The sequence below is a fragment of the Phytophthora cinnamomi genome (genome assembly GCF_018691715.1).
Source record: "Phytophthora cinnamomi strain GKB4 chromosome Unknown Contig16, whole genome shotgun sequence".
Classification (NCBI taxonomy): Eukaryota; Oomycota; class Peronosporomycetes; order Peronosporales; family Peronosporaceae; genus Phytophthora; species Phytophthora cinnamomi.
The window spans coordinates 2,396,237-2,418,847 of NW_027150949.1; the positions used below are offsets into that span (position 1 = coordinate 2,396,237).

General features: G+C 55.6%; 6 protein-coding genes across 6 annotated transcripts; 2 read left to right on the forward strand and 4 right to left on the reverse strand.

Moving 5' to 3' along the window:
* Window positions 1-1,744: 1,744 nt before the first annotated feature.
* IUM83_02688 (uncharacterized protein) lies at window positions 1,745-3,630 on the reverse strand (the record flags this gene model as incomplete). The annotated part of the gene is made up of 2 exons (XM_067926628.1): window positions 1,745-1,800; window positions 1,887-3,630. The coding sequence occupies 2 exons, from the start codon at window positions 3,628-3,630 to the stop codon at window positions 1,745-1,747; spliced, it is 1,800 nt and encodes a 599-aa protein (XP_067796400.1).
* Window positions 3,631-7,856: 4,226 nt separating this feature from the next.
* IUM83_02689 (serine/threonine protein kinase) lies at window positions 7,857-8,951 on the reverse strand (the record flags this gene model as incomplete). Its single annotated transcript, XM_067926629.1, has 1 exon — window positions 7,857-8,951. The coding sequence occupies one exon, from the start codon at window positions 8,949-8,951 to the stop codon at window positions 7,857-7,859; it is 1,095 nt and encodes a 364-aa protein (XP_067796401.1).
* A 1,116-nt stretch (window positions 8,952-10,067) lies between these two features.
* IUM83_02690 (RNA methyltransferase) lies at window positions 10,068-11,957 on the forward strand (the record flags this gene model as incomplete). Its single annotated transcript, XM_067926630.1, has 4 exons — window positions 10,068-10,193; window positions 10,266-10,823; window positions 10,995-11,200; window positions 11,318-11,957. 4 exons carry the CDS (start codon window positions 10,068-10,070, stop codon window positions 11,955-11,957), a joined length of 1,530 nt encoding a protein of 509 aa, XP_067796446.1.
* Window positions 11,958-13,660: 1,703 nt separating this feature from the next.
* IUM83_02691 (serine/threonine protein kinase) lies at window positions 13,661-14,758 on the forward strand (the record flags this gene model as incomplete). The annotated part of the gene is made up of 1 exon (XM_067926631.1): window positions 13,661-14,758. The coding sequence occupies one exon, from the start codon at window positions 13,661-13,663 to the stop codon at window positions 14,756-14,758; it is 1,098 nt and encodes a 365-aa protein (XP_067796638.1).
* A 1,637-nt stretch (window positions 14,759-16,395) lies between these two features.
* IUM83_02692 (BZIP transcription factor) lies at window positions 16,396-17,478 on the reverse strand (the record flags this gene model as incomplete). Its single annotated transcript, XM_067926632.1, has 1 exon — window positions 16,396-17,478. One exon carries the CDS (start codon window positions 17,476-17,478, stop codon window positions 16,396-16,398), a length of 1,083 nt encoding a protein of 360 aa, XP_067796640.1.
* A 3,557-nt stretch (window positions 17,479-21,035) lies between these two features.
* On the reverse strand, window positions 21,036-22,118 carry IUM83_02693 (BZIP transcription factor; the record flags this gene model as incomplete). The annotated part of the gene is made up of 1 exon (XM_067926633.1): window positions 21,036-22,118. The coding sequence occupies one exon, from the start codon at window positions 22,116-22,118 to the stop codon at window positions 21,036-21,038; it is 1,083 nt and encodes a 360-aa protein (XP_067796639.1).
* Between the last annotated feature and the right edge of the window lie 493 nt (window positions 22,119-22,611).

Here is a 22,611-nt window from a genome sequence, read left to right on the forward strand (position 1 = left end):
GCAAGGTTAATCGCTGGAAGCAACGCGACCAATGCTAACTGCATCCATGTGTCCAATGCAAGGAACACAGCTTGGTAGGACGGGTAAATCACCAACAGCGACGCGTGAACCGAAGTTATCAACAAGAAGCGGCGTCCAAGGAATTCTCCATCCTGCACCCCGCGTAAAGGACGAGGACCTAGCACTATTCGAGTCGCTACCGCCCAAATAACAAACATTAATGGAGCTCCTGCCACCACAAGAAATGGTATAGGGAACACCCAGAAGTCTGCAATAGTGATGCATGCCGTCGTGTACATCAACGCGCTTCCAATCGCCACCTGAAAAACCTGCATCATCGTCATGGAAATGCCTGGAATCCATGATTTGGCTTGGACCATAGCGCAAACAACCAGCAGGGTTCCCATCAGAGTGTGACGGACCCAGAACACGTAATTCGCGAAAGGACCCTTTTCAACGGGTTGCAGAGGCATACACTCAGTCAGGATGACAACAACCAATGGACCCAGCGGAAAGAGCAAACAGACAGCTAAAACTCGAAGGATGGAGGCTCGTTGGCAATACTCGTCCAGTGCAAGCATCCGCTCGACAGAGTACTGTCCGCAGTGACTCACTTGAAGCCGCTTCCAAAAATCGTAGAGTGGTGCAAGCGAGTATCCGAAGAACGCGGTAGTTTCTGCAAGTTGGCTGGAATGTTGTTCAGGCTTCACGGGGATAGAAACATTGAACGATTGTTTAACTGGTTGAGGAGAAGCGACACCACCTAGTGCTTTGATTTTCTCGGGAGAACCTTCGATGGTACCTGGAAGCTTGGGAAGCGTGCTTGTCGAGTCTCGAAAATGCTTCAACGAGGTACTTTTAATGATTCGATGACCGGGTTGTCCTGGACAGCGTGGTTGAGCTTTCAGCACGTAACTACCCCGACGTGGCGAGTTCCTGGAGTCAGTTCTGGGTGAGTTCGTGTGCACATCGTCAACCTGTCCTAGCGCTGCAAGACCACAGAGTGTCCCCAACGAATAGTGCGCTTTTGAAGTACTGCTTGCTCGACCACGAGCAAGTGATCGAGTTGGAGAAGTCGCCACGGCATCTGCATGATTCGACGGGATTTTCACGACTTGTTGCGAACCCAACGGCGAAGATGTGAGCGGGTTACCACAAGTGAGTAGTAGACTGCGTCCACGCCGTGGTGCAGCTTCGAAGTTTGGAGCCACAACCCCTCCCCAAAGTTGTTTTTTTGTTCTACTCACACGAGAACGTTGTGGTCGAACATCCGAAGGGTGCGAACGAGCATCCAGGGCGCCTTGCATAGAGACTCTGAAAGCTAAACTGTTGTGACCTGATGGAATACTTGAAGCTTAGTCTTCGGTCCGGTACCTTATTTGCCTCGAAATAGGGAATCACAGACCGTGTGCGATGGAGAGTTGTCGTTTCAACGGTGGGTTTGTGAATTTCTAGTAAGAAATTACTTGGTGGTGATCGCAGACACGTCGGACTTCAGGACGAATATCTTCCCGGATTTGCAGTTATTAAGAGCAGCAGTGACGCCACTGCAAGGGTGAGATTGGGGACCAATCCGCATCCCATTGAGATAATAAGGAATAATTCCGACGACACCGCCTTGATCACTAGACGCACTCCGCCGATTTCGTACATATACGTTCGATATGGTATTCTGGTCGATTTGAGAAAGACCCCAACCAACCTTAGTTCCCATGTCGGAAAGTTGCGCAATAAATCGCCGCTTTTAGTTCCCCACGGAAGACTTGTGGAGCCACTCAAACCGAAAACTGAAGTCAACGCCTGCACAATAGACAACCAACATTACATGTAAGTTAGCAACATCTGTACATGTACTAAACGACAGCACTATATGTAGAGCAACTTACCATAATGCATCAGCGTCGACTGCACCGCGAAAATGAGCCACATCAAAAATCGTCCTTGCAGCAGCGTGAAGTGTGTTTCGAGCACAAACGCGACCTGGTAAATTGTCGAAACACCGAAGCGCTGTACTACGAAGACTTGTAACGCCACAAGAACAACCAGCTGGAGCCCAGCCAAACACGCAATGACCGTCATACGTTCATCAAATTCGGTTTTCACGCCGAAGTAGCGGTAGTGGGTCGGATAGTAAATGTGGTTCGGCAAGGCTTGTAGCACAGGCAAGTACAGGAGGTAGACAAGTGGGATAATACACTGAGTGTATGCAATGAGTCCGAGGTATTCGTTGTTGAAAAGCAGCTGAAGAGTTTGATTGACGGCTCGAGTGTTTTGTTTTCGAGTCTCTTCCAGAACATTGCCGATCACAGGGTTACTCTTGGACATAAGTCCGATCAGTTTATCGGAAGTCTCTTGCCACAGTTCAGGAACTGTGAGGCGGGACAGTCTTGGTGGCGTCACCACTGCCTGAACATTCGAGTGTGAGGTTGCGTGAATTAGTTGAGATATGCGTGGGGCGAATAGCGTAGGCGTCTGGAGCATTGCTGTCTCCGACGAGTCCGTGGATGGTCGACGTGAAAATTTATCTGTTTCTGAGTCGTCCGACTCGGTGCTTTTGCTATGGTTGTCGCGGATGTTGAGCACTCCATTTTTGTTGCTATTCGTACGCGAATTCACTCGCGTGCTCAGCCATTGACTGGTTGGGACTACCAGCACTGCTCCCCGCAGTCGCTTGACAAGCATTGATTTTGTTAGAGCCGGCGACGTGAAATGCGCGTCACTAAGCAATCGACCCTCCATAGCTGCCGACGAGAAGCGGGACTTGATCATGGATACCGAAGTCGTCACTGTGGTTCGTCGACTGTTGTTGTAAACGCTTCGAGCCGCTAACGAGTCCAGCAAAGCCGCGTTTGCCTGAGAGAGTTGTTGCGGCATACCAGACAGCAGTCGAATTGTGCTGAGTTCGTGCGAGTCCAGTTGCCCTGGCGCCTGCAACATCCTCATAGTAGTCGCCACCAGCGTACTCAGCAATGCTGGGTTGCCCCCTGTGATGACAGAATCCAACACGGATTGTGTCCTACGCAGTTTTTGCTGCTGCCGCTCCATGAGTTGGAACGATCTACACGCCCTAGCAACTCGGGATCGGCGGTTCATGCCATGCAGCGACAGCATCATCACCAGAGTATTGAGAACTAGGGTCACCGCTACCATTTTGATCGAGTTGGCGCTGTGCATGCAAAGCACCGAGTAAATGGCGTTGAAGACGTCGACGCTGAAGATAATTACCTCCGGCAAACTGTCTTCGAGGTGCGACCCCAGTGCTGTCTGCACGTTCTTGAGAAGGAGGTTGACTGCTGGCAGCAGTGCGATCATTCCGAGCTCCAAAATTCCATCCACCTCGAGAAACAGAGCTTGGTACGCTGGATATATGCCTAGCAGCGAGGCATGCACGGCAGTCAGTAACAATACTCGACGTCCTCGGAACTGTCCGTCCTGTACTCCTTCCAGCGGATGAGATCCCAACACGATGCGATTAGCGACCGCCCAAATACAAAACATCAACGGAGCTCCAGCAACAATAAGAAACGGGATCGGGAACACCCACAAATCTGCAATAACCACGTTGCTCGCTGAGTAGACGACCGACGTGCTTACCGCCACCACTAGCACTTGCTTGGTCGACAACAGCATGTCTGGGATCCAAACTTTCGCTTGAATCATTGCATAGAACACGAGGATTGTCCCCATGATGGTGTGCCGTATCCAGAAAACGTAATTTGCCAGCGCTCCCTTCTCCACGGGTTGAAGTGGCATGCACTCTGTGAGAATCACCACCACTAGCGGCCCAAATGGGAATGATAAGCAAACGGCCAGCACCCGAACTATAGAAACTCGTTGACAGTACTCGTCGAGTGCCAACATTCGTTCGACCGAGTACTGTCCGCAATGACTGACTTGAAGACGCTCCCAAAGATCATAGAGAGGAGGTACGGTGAACCCCATGTAATTCGTTCCTGCTACAGCATGGTTGCGCTGCTGCTCGGTCTCCGTTGGAACAATGTTAAACGCCTCACGTTTTTCTGCCGACCGTCGTTTGTTGGGATTTTGTCCTGGTTGGACGGAATCAATTGTTACTTTCTTTTCTGGTGAACCCTCAGCGGTTCCTGGTAGCTCGGGAACGATTGTAGCCATCTCTCGAAGGTTCTTTAGTAGAGTGCTTTGGCGTAGCAGGGATCCGTGTGGATTGGATTGCCGTGGCTTTTTGTATTGATCATTGTAGAGCACGTAGCTTCGTCGACGCGGTAACACCTTTGAACCAGCTGTGGGCGATCCATGCGGGCTTGGCCATTCATTCTGCGATCTATCACTGTTCCGGGGCAAAATGCCAATGCTGTCGAGTGTCCGCAAATGGTCCGTCGAGAGCTCTCGAATTGCTTGGGAAAAACTGCTGCTGCGTCGAAGTGATACCCTTGAACCCGGTCGAGTTGGAGCTGCTGTTTGACCTTCAGTCGCGGTCAAAAGAGTATCGCTCGGAGGAGAAATGTTGACGCCGATCGAAGGCAACGCACGCCCGTGTACGTTGTGCAGTACGCTGCTCCCTCTTTTTGGCGTGCCCCCCAAATGTGGAGCTACCGCCACACCTCGAATACTCTTTCTACTCGCACCACCACGTAGCGCAGTGGGGCGAGTGCTGGGGGACTGCAGGGGTACGACAACATCTCCAATGTCGTCCATCGCCCGCCAAGCGCAAAGTCGCTGCTGCCCTACGACTTATTCATCCGATTCATTGGCTTAGAATAGGGCAGGCGGAGATTTTTATCGTTTCGCCTTCCTCAAGGTTACCAATCAAGTGGGAAAAGGGCGTTGCGCCTGTGGTTAGTATGACCAAGGATAGGTAGAGGAGACTGACTTCCTTGAAACTTTTTTTCAGTTCTAGTATTCACGGAGAGCTGGCAATCGGGTCATCAATACAAACAAGATTAGTAGATTAAATTCTCGTTTGTTTTTGTGGCATTACACACTACACGTAGAAACTTAGCTGTCGGTGGGTGGAAAACGTTGCTGAATCCAGGACAAGCGGAATGAGAAGTCAGCACCTAGACAGAGGGAAATTTGCATTAAACATCGACTTTGAGTCTCCGAAAAGATCACCGTAAACTCTACCGTAGTGCATCAGTGTCGATTGAACTGCAAAAATGAAGGAGACTAGCAGTCTGCCTGTCACTAGAGTGAAGAACGCGATCTGATAAATTGTTGAGACGGCAAATCGCGTCGCGACGAAGACATGTAGAACGATGATTACAGCAAGCTGTAAAAATGCCAGAATGGCGATTACAATCATGCGATTAAGAAACTGGTTGGCATCCTCCATCAAGGCGAAATGGGTCGGGTAGTACACCTCGTTGCCCAGGGCTTGGAGAATGGGCATGTACAAAACGTACAGCATCGGGATGATGAACAGCGTGTACGCCGTCAGTCCAAGGTATTCGTTGTTGAACAATAGCTGCAGTGCTTGCTTCACTGCTCTCGTGTTTTTCTTCCGCGTCTCGATCAATACGTCGCCGATGGCAGAACTTCCCGGCATCAAAAGCGTGCGTAGCTTGGCAGAGGTGTCAAGATCCATGACTGGCAACTGAACAGGGCGCGGCGCCTTTGGAGACGATGTTCGTTCTGAAAGCCAATGTGAAGATGCTTTCACTGCCTTTGCTACCCGATGAAGAAAAGGCAAACTAGGGAAACTATCCATTCCTGCGCTTGTGCCAATTTCTTCGTGGGTATTCTCACGACTTGCACTGCGAAAACTTGGGAAACGAGTCAATTGGCTACCAACTCCACTACCAAGTTTTCGTCCAGCTTCTGGGAGTCTTCGTAAGGCAGCACGTAGTCGATGGGCCAGGCGTGATTGCGGTGCCGTCGGAGCCGTAAAATGAGAAGCACTTAGAACTCGACCTTCGATAGTTGCTGATGCATACCGTGACTTGATTTTGGACATCGAGATAACTTCAGAAAATTTCCGTCCGTTGTGGTAGACACACCGAGCTGCCAGTGATTCCAGTAGAGCAGTGTTGGAGGTCGATAGTTTATGTTGCGTTCCGGAGAGCAGTCGAATTTGACGTAACTCGGTGGGATCGAATTGGCCGGGTGTTTGCAGCATTTTCACCGTCGTAAACACCAAGGTGCTTAGTAACTCGGGACTACCCCCAGCCGAAGACGACGATAAAAAGGATGGAGTTCGCATAGCCTGCCGTTGTAACAGCTGCATCAGATAATACGAGCGCGATTCTCTTGCGGCTCGAGATCGACGATTCATTCCGTGCAGAGAAAGCAACATGACCACAACGTTGATAAAGACCGTAGCCAGCACCATTTTCATCGAGTTCGTTCCTCGCATACAAATCACAGAGTAAAGCGCACTAAATCCGTCCACCGTGAGGACGACCATTTCCGGGAGATTGTCCTCGAGGTGGGATCCGCAAGCAACTAAGGCGTTTTTCAGAACAACATTGATAACTGGTAACAAGGACACTATCAGCATCTCCACTAATCTGTCCACCACCGCGAAGATAATTTGATAAGCCGGATAAATCGCCAAGAGAGAGCTCTGAAGCGCAGTGATCTGCACGTATCGCCATACACGGAAGTATGCGTCTTGAACCCCGAGAAGAGGGTTTGGACCTAGAACCACACGAGTCATGACAGCCCAGCTCAGCCAAAATACTGGAGAGCCGAGCACGGCGAGAAATGGGAGAGGAAAGATCCATAGTTCCGCGGTGAGCAACCCCAGTCCTGCTGTTATGGCTGCGGTTCCTGAGGCAATTGCTAGAGCTTGCTTCGAGGTCAAAGGGAGTTCAGGGATCCACGACTTCGCCTGCCCTTCTACACAAAGCGTAGTGAGCCAAAGTGTCAAGGCGTGTCGACACCAGAAAGTGTAGTTTGCACTCGCCCCATCTCCAACCGGCCTCAAAGGCGCCAACTCCATTAACACGATTAGCAGTAGCGGAATTAACGGCGTGAGCACGCACACCGCCAGCACCCGTCTAAACGACGAGCGTTGGCAGTATTCATCCAAGGCTAGCATCCGTTCAACGGAGTATTGTCCGCAGTGGCTTACTTGAAGCCGTTCCCAGAGATCGTAAAGCGGAGCCAACGAATATCCAAACGCGCCCATCGGATTTGCAAGATGACTCGGCTGTCGAGGCGTTAGTGGAATCGGGAAGCCAAACAACGCGTCTCGTTTCGCGGGTAGTCCCTCACTGTCCTCGTCAACGCTCTGCAACGTTCTGCTCTTCCGTGACCGAAACTCGCCGCTGAGATCTAACGGATGAGGAGTGACGACTGCAGTCTCCAGAGGGGTAATTAGTACACTGCTTCCATGACGCCGTGCCTCCGAAATTCGAGGAGATACCGCGACAACTCGAATGTTTTTGAACACACTGCTCCGTCGAGGTGCGTCCGGGTCTGCCTGGGCTGATGGGTGAGGGGCGACGGCAAAGCTCCGAGCGCTTGTCATCGCCGCAATGCTACGAAGGAAGACGACTGGCGTGCAGATGTGTCAGCAGCAACCTCCAAGAATAACCAACTAAAAGTTGATACTTGTACACAATGCCGTTGGAAACCCAATTCCATGCTAAACAACGCAACGATGGACTTACAACAGAAAACACTGACGTTATGTAGACGGGCGTACAGGTGGTAAGCTCAATTCAACAAGAATCGCCGATATCGATCGGTAGGCGATCAGCTGATTCCCAGCAGCGAGAAAGCCAACGCTTTTGCTTGCGTGCATGTATATTGTAGAATCGGCACTTGAGCACACGGACGTACATTTGCATTGAGGGTAGGAACCATTGTGGTCGAGAACTACTACACGGCTACACGCAATAAATCACTCGGGGAGGGCCAGAAGAAGCTGCAGCTCAGCACTTGGCCGCTCCCTCCTCGTCTCCTCTCTCGGCTTCGGCGTCGGCGTCGGCGTCGGCGTCTTCCTGGCGACTGGCCGCCAGCAGCGCCGGGTGGGCGAGCACCGCCCTCATGCTCTGCAGCCGGCACGCCGGGTCGAACTGCAGCATCTTGTCCAGCAGGTCCATCGTCTCGGGCGCGAGCTGCGCGTCCATGTGCCAGGAGCGCAGCACGCCGCGGCAGCCCACGGCGCGCACCGTGCGGAGCTCGGGGCTGCCGGGCGCCGCGAACTCGAGCAGCGGCGCGCCCGTGAGCAGCATAAAGAGCAGCACGCCGAGCGACCAGACGTCGGCGGCCACGGGGTCGTAGCTGCGCTGGGCCACGACCTCGGGCGCCACGTACTGCGGCTTGCCCACGCAGCCGCTGGCGCGGCGGTCGGCGCGCGTGCTGAGCCCGAAGTCGCCGAGCTTGTACACGCCGTCGCGCGTGACGAAGACGTTCTCGAGCGACACGTCCCGGTGCGCGATGTTGCACGCCTCGTGCAGGAAGCGCAGGCCGCGCGCCAGGTGCAGCACGATGCGCAGCGCGCGGCGCTGGTCCAGGCGGCTCTCGGGCTGCGTGGCGCCCAGGTGGGTCAGCAGGTCGCCGCGCGCGCAGTGCTCCATGACCACGAACACGTGCGCGCGCTGCACGAACGTGTCGAAGACCTGCACGACGTTGGGGTGGCGCCGCGCCCCGCCGCGCAGCTGGCGCGCGGCCTGCCACTCCTTCCAGGGGCCCTGCAGGCGCCCGGCCTGGTCGCGCCGCAGCTGGCCGGCGCACTTGACCACCACGGGGCGCGCGGGCGGCGGCGAAGCCGGAGACGGAGACGAAGGAGAGGAGGAAGGAGACGACGAGGCGGAGGCGCCGCTGCGGTAGACGTGGCCCAGGTAGATCTGCGGCGCCAGGCGCGAGCTGACCTTGATGTGGCGCTGCCGCGGGGCCGCGGCGGCATTGCTGCTGCCGGTGCTGCTGCCATTGCTGCCATTGCTGCCATTGCTGCTGCTGCTCTTGTTGCTGGCGCTGCCGTCGCTGCGATTGCTGCGGCGCGCGCACAGGAGCGTGGCCGTCATGGCGCTGGCTGGGGGCTGCGAGTGACTGCGGGGCGGACGATGGCAAAGTGCGGCGAGGCTTGAAGTACGGACGGCAACTTGTGCGCCTCGCGGCGTGGACGGGGCGCTTCTGCCGCGTCGCATGCTGTCACCCGAGCCGGCCAGTCGTCGTACGCCACGTCGCCTTCGTGGCGGCGCAGAGCCGCGCGCAGCGAGCACCGTGACGACGCTACTCGACGTCGGAGGCTTGCTTTGCCGGCCGTCGTCGGCCCTGCCATCGCTGCCCGCGGCGACACTGGGCCCTCATGTCTCCTCGAGACGACCGCCACGCCCTCCGAGATCGGTGGCTGCAGGCTGCATCTCGTGCGGCGGGCCTCGAAGCTTCGCCCTCGTCCTGTGACCCACAGGACGAGGCAGACTCGAATCTCTCGCAAGGACAGGCTCGGGCCTGGCGAGGGCGCCTCTGCCAGGCCAGCCGTCGCGGAGGTGACTGCGGCGGCGCTGCGGATGCCATTGGCGGCTCAAGGCAACAATCCCTCGGGTGACTCATGACGCGCCGCGACGCGCGTGTTCGGGGCAACTTCAACTTGAACACGCCCGCCGCTCGCCGGACTTACGTAGGCGAGGCTGGCTGTTCGCCAGCGGCGGCTGCTGCTTCTTCCTGGCAGATGGAGCTCGCTGCGGGCGGGCACAGTGCGGAGAGCGCTCGCCGATACCGCCGGCGTGCATGCACCGCCTCCTCGACCCTGGCGCTGACGGCCGCCGCATCGACCGCGCTACCGCCGCGCACGCCGTCCTCATCGTCACCGTCGCACCATGGTCCATGGCATGGACCGTACACAGAGCCTGCTTGTACATGTACTGCTTGCTTGCGACCACTCCGACGATCACGACGACGGTCTCGTCGAGATGGGCCCTCGCACCGGAATCGCGAGATTCGCTATCCTATCGGGGTCGCCGGTCGGGCATCGCTTGCTCGTTGTTCGTTGTTCGTTGTTCAGCACAGTAGGTGCTGGCGGAAGTGCAGCTACGCACCGGAAACTCGATGTGGAGGCTCTACGTTCCGATTGCCAGCAGCGTCCCGGTGGTCGTGGTGCAGTTGGATTGGCTGATAATCAGTTTAGCGAGGACCAGACGATGGCTCAATTGCTGCGTCGGTGGCCGCCCTGCCGCCCCGAGCGCTTTAGTGCACGCGCTCACCGCTTCTTCTCCGCCACTGCGGCGTCCCCAGCAGCGCCTAATGGCAAGCGCTGCGTAGCTCTGGTGCGTAGCCACTCCAATCCCTCCAAACGGTTGGACCCCCTAGCTTCTGCGTGCTAATGCCAGCATTTACAGACAGTCGAAAAGCTCAATGGAAACGGCGATGGCGTCGGCTCGTACGTCTCGGACGAGGGCGTCGAGATGCAGGTGGTCGTGCCTTTTGCGGCCCCGGGTGATGAGATGCAGGTGGATGTCTGGGAACGAGACGTCCAGTCGAGGGACAAGTGGGCAGCTCAGCAGCCTCGGGACGCCTGGCCGGTCTTCGGACAACAAGTGGAGATCGTGAGATCCGGTGACCAACGAGTGCAGCCTCAGTGCAGCAAATACTTCGGCGTCTGTGGTGGCTGCAAGCTGCAGCATGTGAGCTACGCACAGCAGCTCAAAGAGAAGCAGGAGTGGATCCAAGAGCTCTTTGCTGCTCGACGTCACTCTCCCGACATGGAGATCCGGCAGATACTTGGTGTTGAGGATGGAGATGGCTGGGCTGGACTCTACCACTACCGTAACAAGATGGAGTTCACATGCAGCACAGGTCGCTGGCTACTTGACGAGGACAAATATGTGGGCGACGATGGTGAAGGTGCAGCTCCCCCTCGTTACCCGTTCACGGTGGGTATGTTTCCTGCTGCATCTGTAAGCGCTCGGCGATCGAAGCAGGTCCACGGCAAGAGCAAAGCGCGCCGACGCCGAGCAGCAGTTTGGAGCCCCCGAATCTTGTCGCTCAACGAGTGTCTGTTGCAGGCATCAGCGTGCAATCGGCTGTTGCAACAGCTTGTCTCTCGATGCGAAACTGCGGGCTTACAGGCGTATGACTTCACTTCACATGAAGGGTTTCTGAAGCAGATCGTGCTGCGTCGTGGAGTGAATGGCCAAGGGCGCACAGAGATCATGCTAGGCCTGGTCACAACGACATTCAATGGCGAGCAGAGCGAGTTGCTGAAAAGCATCGTGGACGACCTGGTTCAGGAACACCAAAAGGATCTGGTGGCTGAGGGTAACGATGCTCCACGGTTAGTATCGATTGTGGAGAGTTTAGACAGCGAAGCTCAGCGTCACCGGCGAAGCAGAGGCGATGGGACTCCCGACACAACCGAGAACATCACCACTGAACGTGTCCTCTACGGTAGCTCCCACCTCGAGGACACCATTTTGGGCCATCGATTTGAGATTTCGTTTGACTCTTTCTTCCAGCCGAACTCCGTCCAAGCAAGTGCCCTTTACCGAGAAGTTCAAGCGATGATAGCGGCAATGCCGGAGAAGCCGGTCGTGTGGGACCTCTTCTGTGGCGTGGGCAGTATTGGCATTTGCATGGGCGCTCATGCCAAGAAGGTTATCGGGTTCGAGCTGGTTGAGGCTGCTGTAGAGCGAGCAAAGGTTAACGCGCACTTGAACGGCTACTCTTCCGAGGACATGCAGTTCTTCTGTGTGGACCTGGCCAAGAACTGGCAGGAGGAGGAGCTGCTGGAGAAAGTAGCAGCGAAATCGGGCGGTGCTGCCAGTCTTCCGGACATGGTGATCGTAGACCCGCCTCGAGCTGGGCTGCACAAGAAGCTGATCAAAATGCTGCGCCGCATTGCCCCGCGCCACATTTGCTACGTGTCGTGCAATCCTCACTCGCAAGTGCCCGACCTCGCAGCTCTGTGCGCGAAGCCGAAGCCTGAAGCTGGCGAGTTCGGCTCCTACCGCGTGCGGCATCTGCATCCAGTCGACATGCTGCCACACACCCCGCACATCGAGACCATCGCTTGGCTGGAGCGTTGCGACTAGAACACGATAACTGCGGATCAGCCCTAGTACGGCGGCTATCAATAGAGAGCTTGACAAAGATAACAGCGAACACTAGGACAACCATGGCGCTATTTGAATCGCGTTGAGCAGCCGAGTACCTAACAGCTTCGTTGTGTCGATAGCGCATGTCGACCAAAAGCGCTAGCAAGCCTGGCCCCAATGAAGTCGCAACGATGACGAGGCCGCAAGCCCTAACAGGTACGCTCCAGGTGTTAATGGCAAGCTACGCTATATGCATCAACATAACAAGCTCCTCGACACAGGCCAACCGCGCACGGGGTGGCCGCCAGACACAGACACGCCGCGATTGCGACGCCATGTGAGCGAAGTGACTCGAGTATCGTCCTTCCACGCCGACGGAAACAGCATCCCAAAGCAGCGCCGAAGTCTGTTGCACGCGCAGGATTCGCGAAGAGAGGTCATCCGTAGAGGCTCCGTCCAGGAGCTCGTGCACAGCGAATTCGACGCATCGAGCCTCATCGCCGCCGACCCAGACAAGTCCAGAACCTGCTGCCTGCAATAGCCCAGCGTGTACATGTACAAATAGTGCTAAAGAGCGCTGTAGCAACAAATAGATAGACGGCTTTCCCACCGCAGGACGATTTTGCCTCCACATCGAGTTTCCGGTGCGTAGCTGCACTTCCGCGCTGACCAGCACTTGCTGTGCTGAACAACGAACAACGAACAACGAGCAAGCGATGCCCGACCGGCGACCGTCAACAGCGCCGATAGGATAGCGAATCTCGCGATTCCGGTGCGAGGGCCCATCTCGACGAGACCGTCGTCGTGATCGTCGGAGTGGTCGCAAGCACGCAGTACATGTACAAGCAAAGCAACAAGTATACATGTGCATGCAGACTCTGCTTGCGGTCCATGCCATGGACCATGGTGCGACGGTGACGATGAGGACGGCGTGCGCGGCGGTAGCGCGGTCGATGCGGCGGCCGTCAGCGCCAGGGTCGAGGAGGCGGTGCATGCACGCCGGCGGTATCGGCGAGCGCTCTCCGCACTGTGCCCGCCCGCAGCGAGCTCCATCTGCCAGGAAGAAGCAGCAGCCGCCGCTGGCGAACAGCCAGCCTCGCCTACGTAAGTCCGGCGAGCGGCGGGCGTGTTCAAGTTGAAGTTGCCCCGAACACGCGCGTCGCGGCGCGTCATGAGTCACCCGAGGGATTGTTGCCTTGAGCCGCCAATGGCATCCGCAGCGCCGCCGCAGTCACCTCCGCGACGGCTGGCCTGGCAGAGGCGCCCTTGCCAGGCCCGAGCCTGTCCTTGCGAGAGATTCGAGTCTGCCTCGTCCTGTGACCCACAGGACGAGGGCGAAGCTTCGAGGCCCGCCGCACGAGATGCAGCCTGCAGCCACCGATCTCGGAGGGCGTGGCGGTCGTCTCGAGGAGACATGAGGGCCCAGTGTCGCCGCGGGCAGCGATGGCAGGGCCGACGACGGCCGGCAAAGCAAGCCTCCGACGTCGAGTAGCGTCGTCACGGTGCTCGCTGCGCGCGGCTCTGCGCCGCCACGAAGGCGACGTGGCGTACGACGACTGGCCGACTCGGGTGACAGCATGCGACGCGGCAGAAGCGCCCCGTCCACGCCGCGAGGCGCACAAGTTGCCGTCCGTACTTCAAGCCTCGCCGCACTTTGCCATCGTCCGCCCCGCAGTCACTCGCAGCCCCCAGCCAGCGCCATGACGGCCACGCTCCTGTGCGCGCGCCGCAGCAATCGCAGCGACGGCAGCGCCAGCAACAAGAGCAGCAGCAGCAATGGCAGCAATGGCAGCAATGGCAGCAGCACCGGCAGCAGCAATGCCGCCGCGGCCCCGCGGCAGCGCCACATCAAGGTCAGCTCGCGCCTGGCGCCGCAGATCTACCTGGGCCACGTCTACCGCAGCGGCGCCTCCGCCTCGTCGTCTCCTTCCTCCTCTCCTTCGTCTCCGTCTCCGGCTTCGCCGCCGCCCGCGCGCCCCGTGGTGGTCAAGTGCGCCGGCCAGCTGCGGCGCGACCAGGCCGGGCGCCTGCAGGGCCCCTGGAAGGAGTGGCAGGCCGCGCGCCAGCTGCGCGGCGGGGCGCGGCGCCACCCCAACGTCGTGCAGGTCTTCGACACGTTCGTGCAGCGCGCGCACGTGTTCGTGGTCATGGAGCACTGCGCGCGCGGCGACCTGCTGACCCACCTGGGCGCCACGCAGCCCGAGAGCCGCCTGGACCAGCGCCGCGCGCTGCGCATCGTGCTGCACCTGGCGCGCGGCCTGCGCTTCCTGCACGAGGCGTGCAACATCGCGCACCGGGACGTGTCGCTCGAGAACGTCTTCGTCACGCGCGACGGCGTGTACAAGCTCGGCGACTTCGGGCTCAGCACGCGCGCCGACCGCCGCGCCAGCGGCTGCGTGGGCAAGCCGCAGTACGTGGCGCCCGAGGTCGTGGCCCAGCGCAGCTACGACCCCGTGGCCGCCGACGTCTGGTCGCTCGGCGTGCTGCTCTTTATGCTGCTCACGGGCGCGCCGCTGCTCGAGTTCGCGGCGCCCGGCAGCCCCGAGCTCCGCACGGTGCGCGCCGTGGGCTGCCGCGGCGTGCTGCGCTCCTGGCACATGGACGCGCAGCTCGCGCCCGAGACGATGGACCTGCTGGACAAGATGCTGCAGTTCGACCCGGCGTGCCGGCTGCAGAGCATGAGGGCGGTGCTCGCCCACCCGGCGCTGCTGGCGGCCAGTCGCCAGGAAGACGCCGACGCCGACGCCGAAGCCGAAGCCGCCGAGAGAGGAGACGAGGAGGGAGCGGCCAAGTGCTGAGCTGCAGCTTCTTCTGGCCCTCCCCGAGTGATTTATTGCGTGTAGCCGTGTAGTAGTTCTCGACCACAATGGTTCCTACCCTCAATGCAAATGTACGTCCGTGTGCTCAAGTGCCGATTCTACAATATACATGCACGCAAGCAAAAGCGTTGGCTTTCTCGCTGCTGGGAATCAGATGATCGCCTACCGATCGATAACAGTGATTCTTGTTGGGTCGAGCTTAATACACGTACCTACGTCCACATAACATTAGCATTTTTTCGATAACTAACTAAAAGAATAAACTGCATGTATGATAATATAATCAAAATATTATTAATACAGTATCAACTTTTAGTTAGTTATTCTGGGAGGTTGCTGCTGACACATCTGCACGCCAGTCGTCTTCCTTCGTAGCATTGCGGCGATGACAAGCGCTCGGAGCTTTGCCGTCGCCCCTCACCCATCAGCCCAGACAGGCCCGGACGCACCTCGACGGAGCAGTGTGTTAAAAACCATTCGAGTTGTTGCGGTATCTCCTCGAATTTCGGAGGCACAGCGTCAACATGGTAGCAGTGTACTGAGTACCCCTCCTGTGACTGCAGTGGCGACGCTGTGTACTATAGTATCGCTGTGTTGGTTTTGAATCACAACTTTGATAGGAGTTCGATAGGGGAATGTCAATTCACATGTCAAGAACGCTCAGGTGTGAGTGACTTTTCATACGATAAGAATGTTGCGTCAATATATATGTTATTGTTAATTTTAATAATACATTATTCTATTTACTTGACCCCGATGCATTCCTCTCGAGTATTAGTACGAAAGTCGTGCATCAGCCTCCTCCTTGGTGTCTTCTTTTGCACCAGGAAATCATCCAACTCGGCACAGAATTTAATCGGTAGCAAAGGGTTGAACATAAAATTCATCTACGGTTCTGACGCCTGACCGAAAGCGGTGGAGGACGTCTCGTTCACAATAAATTTTCCGTCAGCAGCCACCAGGGCCCTCGCAAATGCGCAGGCTGCATCCTTCAGACTACCCAATAACTTGATCATCGCCATCACCATGTCAACCTTGGACTCCAGTCTCGCCACACGGGCAGCGTCGGCGTCCCAGTCGAAGCGCACAGACCCGGGCACCCCCAGGCATTCGTTTATCAGTATCTCCGCGAGTGGCGAAAATACTTGCACTCCGTTTTCGCTGTGAACAAGGTGCGGATACACGTGCTGAATCTGATGGTAAGACTGGTTGTTGTTATCGTGGTTATGGATCCGCCATCGTCCTGCTCCAAACACTTTACCTCGACGCTTACGTCGTCGTGGTAGCGTGAGAACAATCGCCAATTCTCCAGTAGCTGCTCTACACTGCACAAAGTTCCGTCCGTGACGTCGGCCATCGTGGTCGTCCGAATAAACGCCATGACGAAGTCTTCATATGGATATGAGGGTGATTGCCACGTACACGACATGCACAATGTGCGTGATGTTAGTGGCTACCACTGCGTCGCATAAGAACGGAGCCGAATACTTGAAAAGCTGGCTTTGTACGCTCGGTCATCGCAGATCGCGAACGTGCCAAACAGTAGCAACAAATGACGTCAAACGTTTAGCCCAAATTTGCATGACTAAAAATTTACTCATAAAACTACAGTTTAATTACTTGTTGCCGTTAGCACTATCGGCGGCGGTAAACCTGCCCTCGGGAGTCATCAGAGCCTTTTCGAAGACAGCAGCGACGTTTTCAAGACTGCCCAGTAGTTTCAGCATCGGCGTCAGAGCGTCCACCTTGGACTCCACTCGCACCACTCGGCCGCTAGCGTTGTCCCAGTCGAAGCGCACCGTTCCGCGCATGACCAGCCGTTGGTTCAGCAACTTTGCAGCAAGTGTCGAATGCTCAACGTCCAGGTGGGGGTACACATGGCGCAGTGTGTTCTCAGTCATAGTGACGCTGGTTGTCGTGACGGCGCAAAGAGAGTCCTCGCCAAGCTGCTCCAGGCGCTTGAGCTGGTAGTGCACGTCGCCGTGGTAACGCGACAGGAGTCTCCAGTTCTCCATCAAAGCCTCCGCGCCACACACGACGCCGTCGGCCACTTCTTCGGCCATGCTCTCCTTCAGAAACTCGAGCTGCACATTCAACTGCTTCAGCGTCAGTGGGTCCTGCTTCTTGGTGGTGGTAAGAAGAGAGAACGAGGACTTGGAGGAGGGCGACTCGGGCACCATCATGGGCGCCATGAACCCGTACCGGAACAGCCGGAAGTACTCTGTCGCCATGACCCACACGCTCTCGTTCGTCGGAGAGCAGCGCAGAATGTCCTGCCGCCGCGTCTCGAGGTCCTGGATCTGCTCCTGCACCTGGCGGATGCTCTTGTCGAGATCTTCCTCGTGCTGTCGCTGCCTCAGCCTGTATCTCGCTTGGTTGATCCGACATCGCTCGCGTCGAGAAGCGGAGACCTTCACCTTGCGTCTAGTCGACTGCGGCTCCCACTCCTCAGTAGTGTTTGAGTTCATGCTGTATGTTGTGCGCTTCGAGGTCATTTCCGGAAGTGATTCGAGTTGAAGCTGGCGCTTGTGGCCGATCGAAGTGGTAGTGTCTAGCTGATGGAACGTTTGCCTCGGTCTGGTGTACTCGCCATCGCCTCCGAATCGACCGCGAATGGAGCTGACACGCTGCACGACGCCACCAATGACGTCGTCACTGAGCAAATAGTGGTTCGGCGGGGCCAAGAAGCTGCTGGCCATGGCTGTTCGGGCTTGTGGTTTTGTGGCTTTTGAGTCGAGTAGGAAAATGAACAACGCATGTCTAACCTCAGTACCAGCTGAGAAAACGCTGGTGCTCGTAATCGCTGATACCCACAACCGGTCGTAATCGGCGTTTACATGGTGTCAACAGCAAATCGCGTGTAGAAATAGTACGGTCCATATGATCAACTGAATTCGAGTGGAAGCCCAATCTACGGTGCGACCCCCCGTTTTCGCGGAGGGTGGACCATAAAAGAAACGAGAGGGTAATAAACTATGCCATGGACATTAAAATGATTTGCTATTTGATACTGTATTTCACTTAATCCGGGCCTTATAAATGAAGCCTGTGCGGCACCAGGAGTTGCGAATAGTTCATCGGAGATCTTTTAAAGCCCTCAGAGCAACACTTCATTGCGGAGAAGAGATCCACAGCTTATACCATGTTGGCGCTAAGACAAAGTTAGTGTTTCTGAGTTAGTGTCAGCGTAGTGTACCAGGAGGGGCGACGCAACATTGTACGACACAGAAAAGTTTAATGAGAGCAGGGGTATGAAAAGGTCTATGCACCCGAGTTTAAGTCAATCTCGGAGAACGTGTCATCCCTCCCTTGATACAGGGAAAACCTTTGAAAACGGAGATGTGCACGCCACTTGCGCAATCCAGTCCTGTCCCAAAAGCTATCATCTGAGTGCCTCTGAATGTGCGGAGTATTATTTCTAACAGTTTATTAGAGGTCAGCAGCCGCGAAAACGAGGGGTCGCACTGTATTTGTCTCGTCGCTCTTCGCGCGTAAGGTACAACTACAATATCTAACATGGTGTCATCTTATCTTGAGTGCTGGTAGGCTGTAACTGAACTATGCGAGGTCAAAGACATTTGCAGGCTGAGAGTGGTGTCGTGTTTGCCCTGCAAGCTGTCCATACTACCCGCAAACCCGGTCAATTTTTAATTTTTCAAAATTAAAAAAACTTGATATATACCCGGTCGATTTCGATGAATATCGTTCCTAGGGATGGCGCAGATTCCAACACGTTACATAGTGACAAAAACGTTTAGCTGTGCTGACGTGAAACCTCAAATTTGCGTTGGGGGTGCTAAGCTTGAGGTACATAATACAAGCAGTATCCGGACCTCCTCGACACACAGTACTGACATGTGTACGGTATTGATGTGTGTACATTGCGGCGCTACGACATAGAGTGGCCACCGTGGCCTATCTCTTGGACTTTGAGAAGCACGTGTTCAACAAGTTGTTTGGGCATCGCGATGCATCGAAAGTCATCAGCGATGGCGATCCAATTGCTCCCAATCCCCACAGCGTTTTCGAACCGTAAGCAGGGATAACGTGCGGACAGGTGCAACAGAGGGAGCGATATCACGAGGCTCGTGACGAGCGAGCGCAGCGAGCCCCCGCCTACGGTTTGACAGGCCGTGTGCGCCGCAAACCCAGGACCCAGCAGTGGTCTGCCTCGCAAACGGAGGCGACTCATGCGAGCTTAGGGGTCTGGTTCATGCCGCCGCCGATTACCACGGGTGACAGAATTCGGTACAGTATGTCTGACGGGAATGTACAAGGCAAGCTAGTTGTGGAGGTAGGAGCGGAAGACCATCGTCAAGAACGCAGCGACAGCGCCGGCAGTGGGCACCGTGAGCAACCAGCTCAGGAGGATTTCCCCCACCGTGGGGAATGACATTCATTCTCCTCCAGCCTGGGTTGGCAAGACTCACGAACACCACTAATCCAACTTGGCAGTGCGTCGTGGACACCGGCAGCTTGAGCAGGGTTGCAATCATCACCGTCGCCCCGCCCTGGCGGCGACGAGTTGCCAGGAAGATGCCGACGCCGACGCCGACGCCGAAGCCGCCGAGAGAGGAGACGAGGAGGGAGCGTACAAGTGCTGAGCTGCAGCTTCTTCTGGCCCTCCCCGAGTGATTTATTGCGTGTAGCCGTGTAGTAGTTCTCGACCACAATGGTTCCTACCCTCAATGCAAATGTACGTCCGTGTGCTCAAGTGCCGATTCTACAATATACATGCACGCAAGCAAAAGCGTTGGCTTTCTCGCTGCTGGGAATCAGATGATCGCCTACCGATCGATAACAGTGATTCTTGTTGGGTCGAGCTTAATACACGTACCTACGTCCACATAACATTAGCATTTTTTCGATAACTAACTAAAAGAATAAACTGCATGTATGATAATATAATCAAAATATTATTAATACAGTATCAACTTTTAGTTAGTTATTCTGGGAGGTTGCTGCTGACACATCTGCACGCCAGTCGTCTTCCTTCGTAGCATTGCGGCGATGACAAGCGCTCGGAGCTTTGCCGTCGCCCCTCACCCATCAGCCCAGACAGGCCCGGACGCACCTCGACGGAGCAGTGTGGTCATAATCATTCGAGTTGTTGCGGTATCTCCTCGAATTTCGAAGGCACAGCGTCAACATGGTAGCAGTGTACTGAACACCCATCCTGTGACCGCAGTGGCGACGCTGTGTACTGTAGTATCGCTGTGTTGGTTTTGAATCACAACTTTGATAGGAGTTCGATAGGGGAATGCCAATTCACATGTCAAGAATGCTCAGCTGTGAGTGACTTTTCGTCTGCATGAGTTTTCATACGAGAAGAATGTTGCGTCATATATATGTTATTGTTAATTTTAATAATACATTATTCTATTTACTTGACCCCGATGCATTCCTCTCGAGTATTAGTACGAAAGTCGTGCATCAGCCTCCTCCTTGGTGTCTTCTTTTGCACCAGGAAATCATCCAACTCGGCACAGAATTTAATCGGTAGCAAAGGGTTGAACATAAAATTCATCTACGGTTCTGACGCCTGACCGAAAGCGGTGGAGGACGTCTCGTTCACAATAAATTTTCCGTCAGCAGCCACCAGGGCCCTCGCAAATGCGCAGGCTGCATCCTTCAGACTACCCAATAACTTGATCATCGCCATCACCATGTCAACCTTGGACTCCAGTCTCGCCACACGGGCAGCGTCGGCGTCCCAGTCGAAGCGCACAGACCCGGGCACCCCCAGGCATTCGTTTATCAGTATCTCCGCGAGTGGCGAAAATACTTGCACTCCGTTTTCGCTGTGAACAAGGTGCGGATACACGTGCTGAATCTGATGGTAAGACTGGTTGTTGTTATCGTGGTTATGGATCCGCCATCGTCCTGCTCCAAACACTTTACCTCGACGCTTACGTCGTCGTGGTAGCGTGAGAACAATCGCCAATTCTCCAGTAGCTGCTCTACACTGTACAAAGTTCCGTCCGTGACGTCGGCCATCGTGGTCGTCCGAATAAACGCCATGACGAAGTCTTCATATGGATATGAGGGTGATTGCCACGTACACGACATGCACAATGTGCGTGATGTTAGTGGCTACCACTGCGTCGCATAAGAACGGAGCCGAATACTTGAAAAGCTGGCTTTGTACGCTCGGTCATCGCAGATCGCGAACGTGCCAAACAGTAGCAACAAATGACGTCAAACGTTTAGCCCAAATTTGCATGACTAAAAATTTACTCATAAAACTACAGTTTAATTACTTGTTGCCGTTAGCACTATCGGCGGCGGTAAACCTGCCCTCGGGAGTCATCAGAGCCTTTTCGAAGACAGCAGCGACGTTTTCAAGACTGCCCAGTAGTTTCAGCATCGGCGTCAGAGCGTCCACCTTGGACTCCACTCGCACCACTCGGCCGCTAGCGTTGTCCCAGTCGAAGCGCACCGTTCCGCGCATGACCAGCCGTTGGTTCAGCAACTTTGCAGCAAGTGTCGAATGCTCAACGTCCAGGTGGGGGTACACATGGCGCAGTGTGTTCTCAGTCATAGTGACGCTGGTTGTCGTGACGGCGCAAAGAGAGTCCTCGCCAAGCTGCTCCAGGCGCTTGAGCTGGTAGTGCACGTCGCCGTGGTAACGCGACAGGAGTCTCCAGTTCTCCATCAAAGCCTCCGCGCCACACACGACGCCGTCGGTCACTTCTTCGGCCATGCTCTCCTTCAGAAACTCGAGCTGCACATTCGACTGCTTAAGTGTCAGTGAGTCCTGCTTCTTGGTGGTGGTGAGAAGAGAGAACGAGGACTTGGAGGAGGGCGACTCGGGCACCATCATGGGCGCCATGAACCCGTACCGGAACAGCCGGAAGTACTCTGTCGCCATGACCCACACGCTCTCGTTCGTCGGAGAGCAGCGCAGAATGTCCTGCCGCCGCGTCTCGAGGTCCTGGATCTGCTCCTGCACCTGGCGGATGCTCTTGTCGAGATCTTCCTCGTGCTGTCGCTGCCTCAGCCTGTATCTCGCTTGGTTGATCCGACATCGCTCGCGTCGAGAAGCGGAGACCTTCACCTTGCGTCTAGTCGACTGCGGCTCCCACTCCTCAGTAGTGTTTGAGTTCATGCTGTATGTTGTGCGCTTCGAGGTCATTTCCGGAAGTGATTCGAGTTGAAGCTGGCGCTTGTGGCCGATCGAAGCGGTAGTGTCTAGCTGATGGAACGTTTGCCTCGGTCTGGTGTACTCGCCATCGCCTCCGAATCGACCGCGAATGGAGCTGACACGCTGCACGACGCCACCAATGACGTCGTCACTGAGCAAATAGTGGTTCGGCGGGGCCAAGAAGCTGCTGGCCATGGCTGTTCGGGCTTGTGGTTTTGTGGCTCTTGAGTCGAATAGGAAAATGAACAGTGCAAGTCTAACCTCAGCCCAGCTAAGCGAGAGAATGCTGGTGCACGTAATCGCTGATTCCCACAACTTGTCGTAATCGGCGCTAACATAGTGTCAACAGCAATCGTACGCAGAAATAGTACGGTCCATATGATCGACTGAATTCGAGTGGTCAACCGAGATTTCGTGAGCTATTTGGCTCGTCGCTCTTCGGGCGTAAGTGACAAGTACAATATCTAGCATGGTGTCATCTTATCTTGAGTGCTGGTAGGCTGTAACTGATACTATGCGAGGTCAAAGATATTTGGAGGTAAGAGCGTTCCATCGCGATGTCATGTAGGGGGTCTATTGCCCTGCAAGCTGCACCTGTTTTCCCTGTTTGTGGTTCGAAAACGCTGGGGGAATGGAGAGCGGTAGGATCACCATCGCGATGCATCGCGAAGCCGAACCAGTGCTTCCC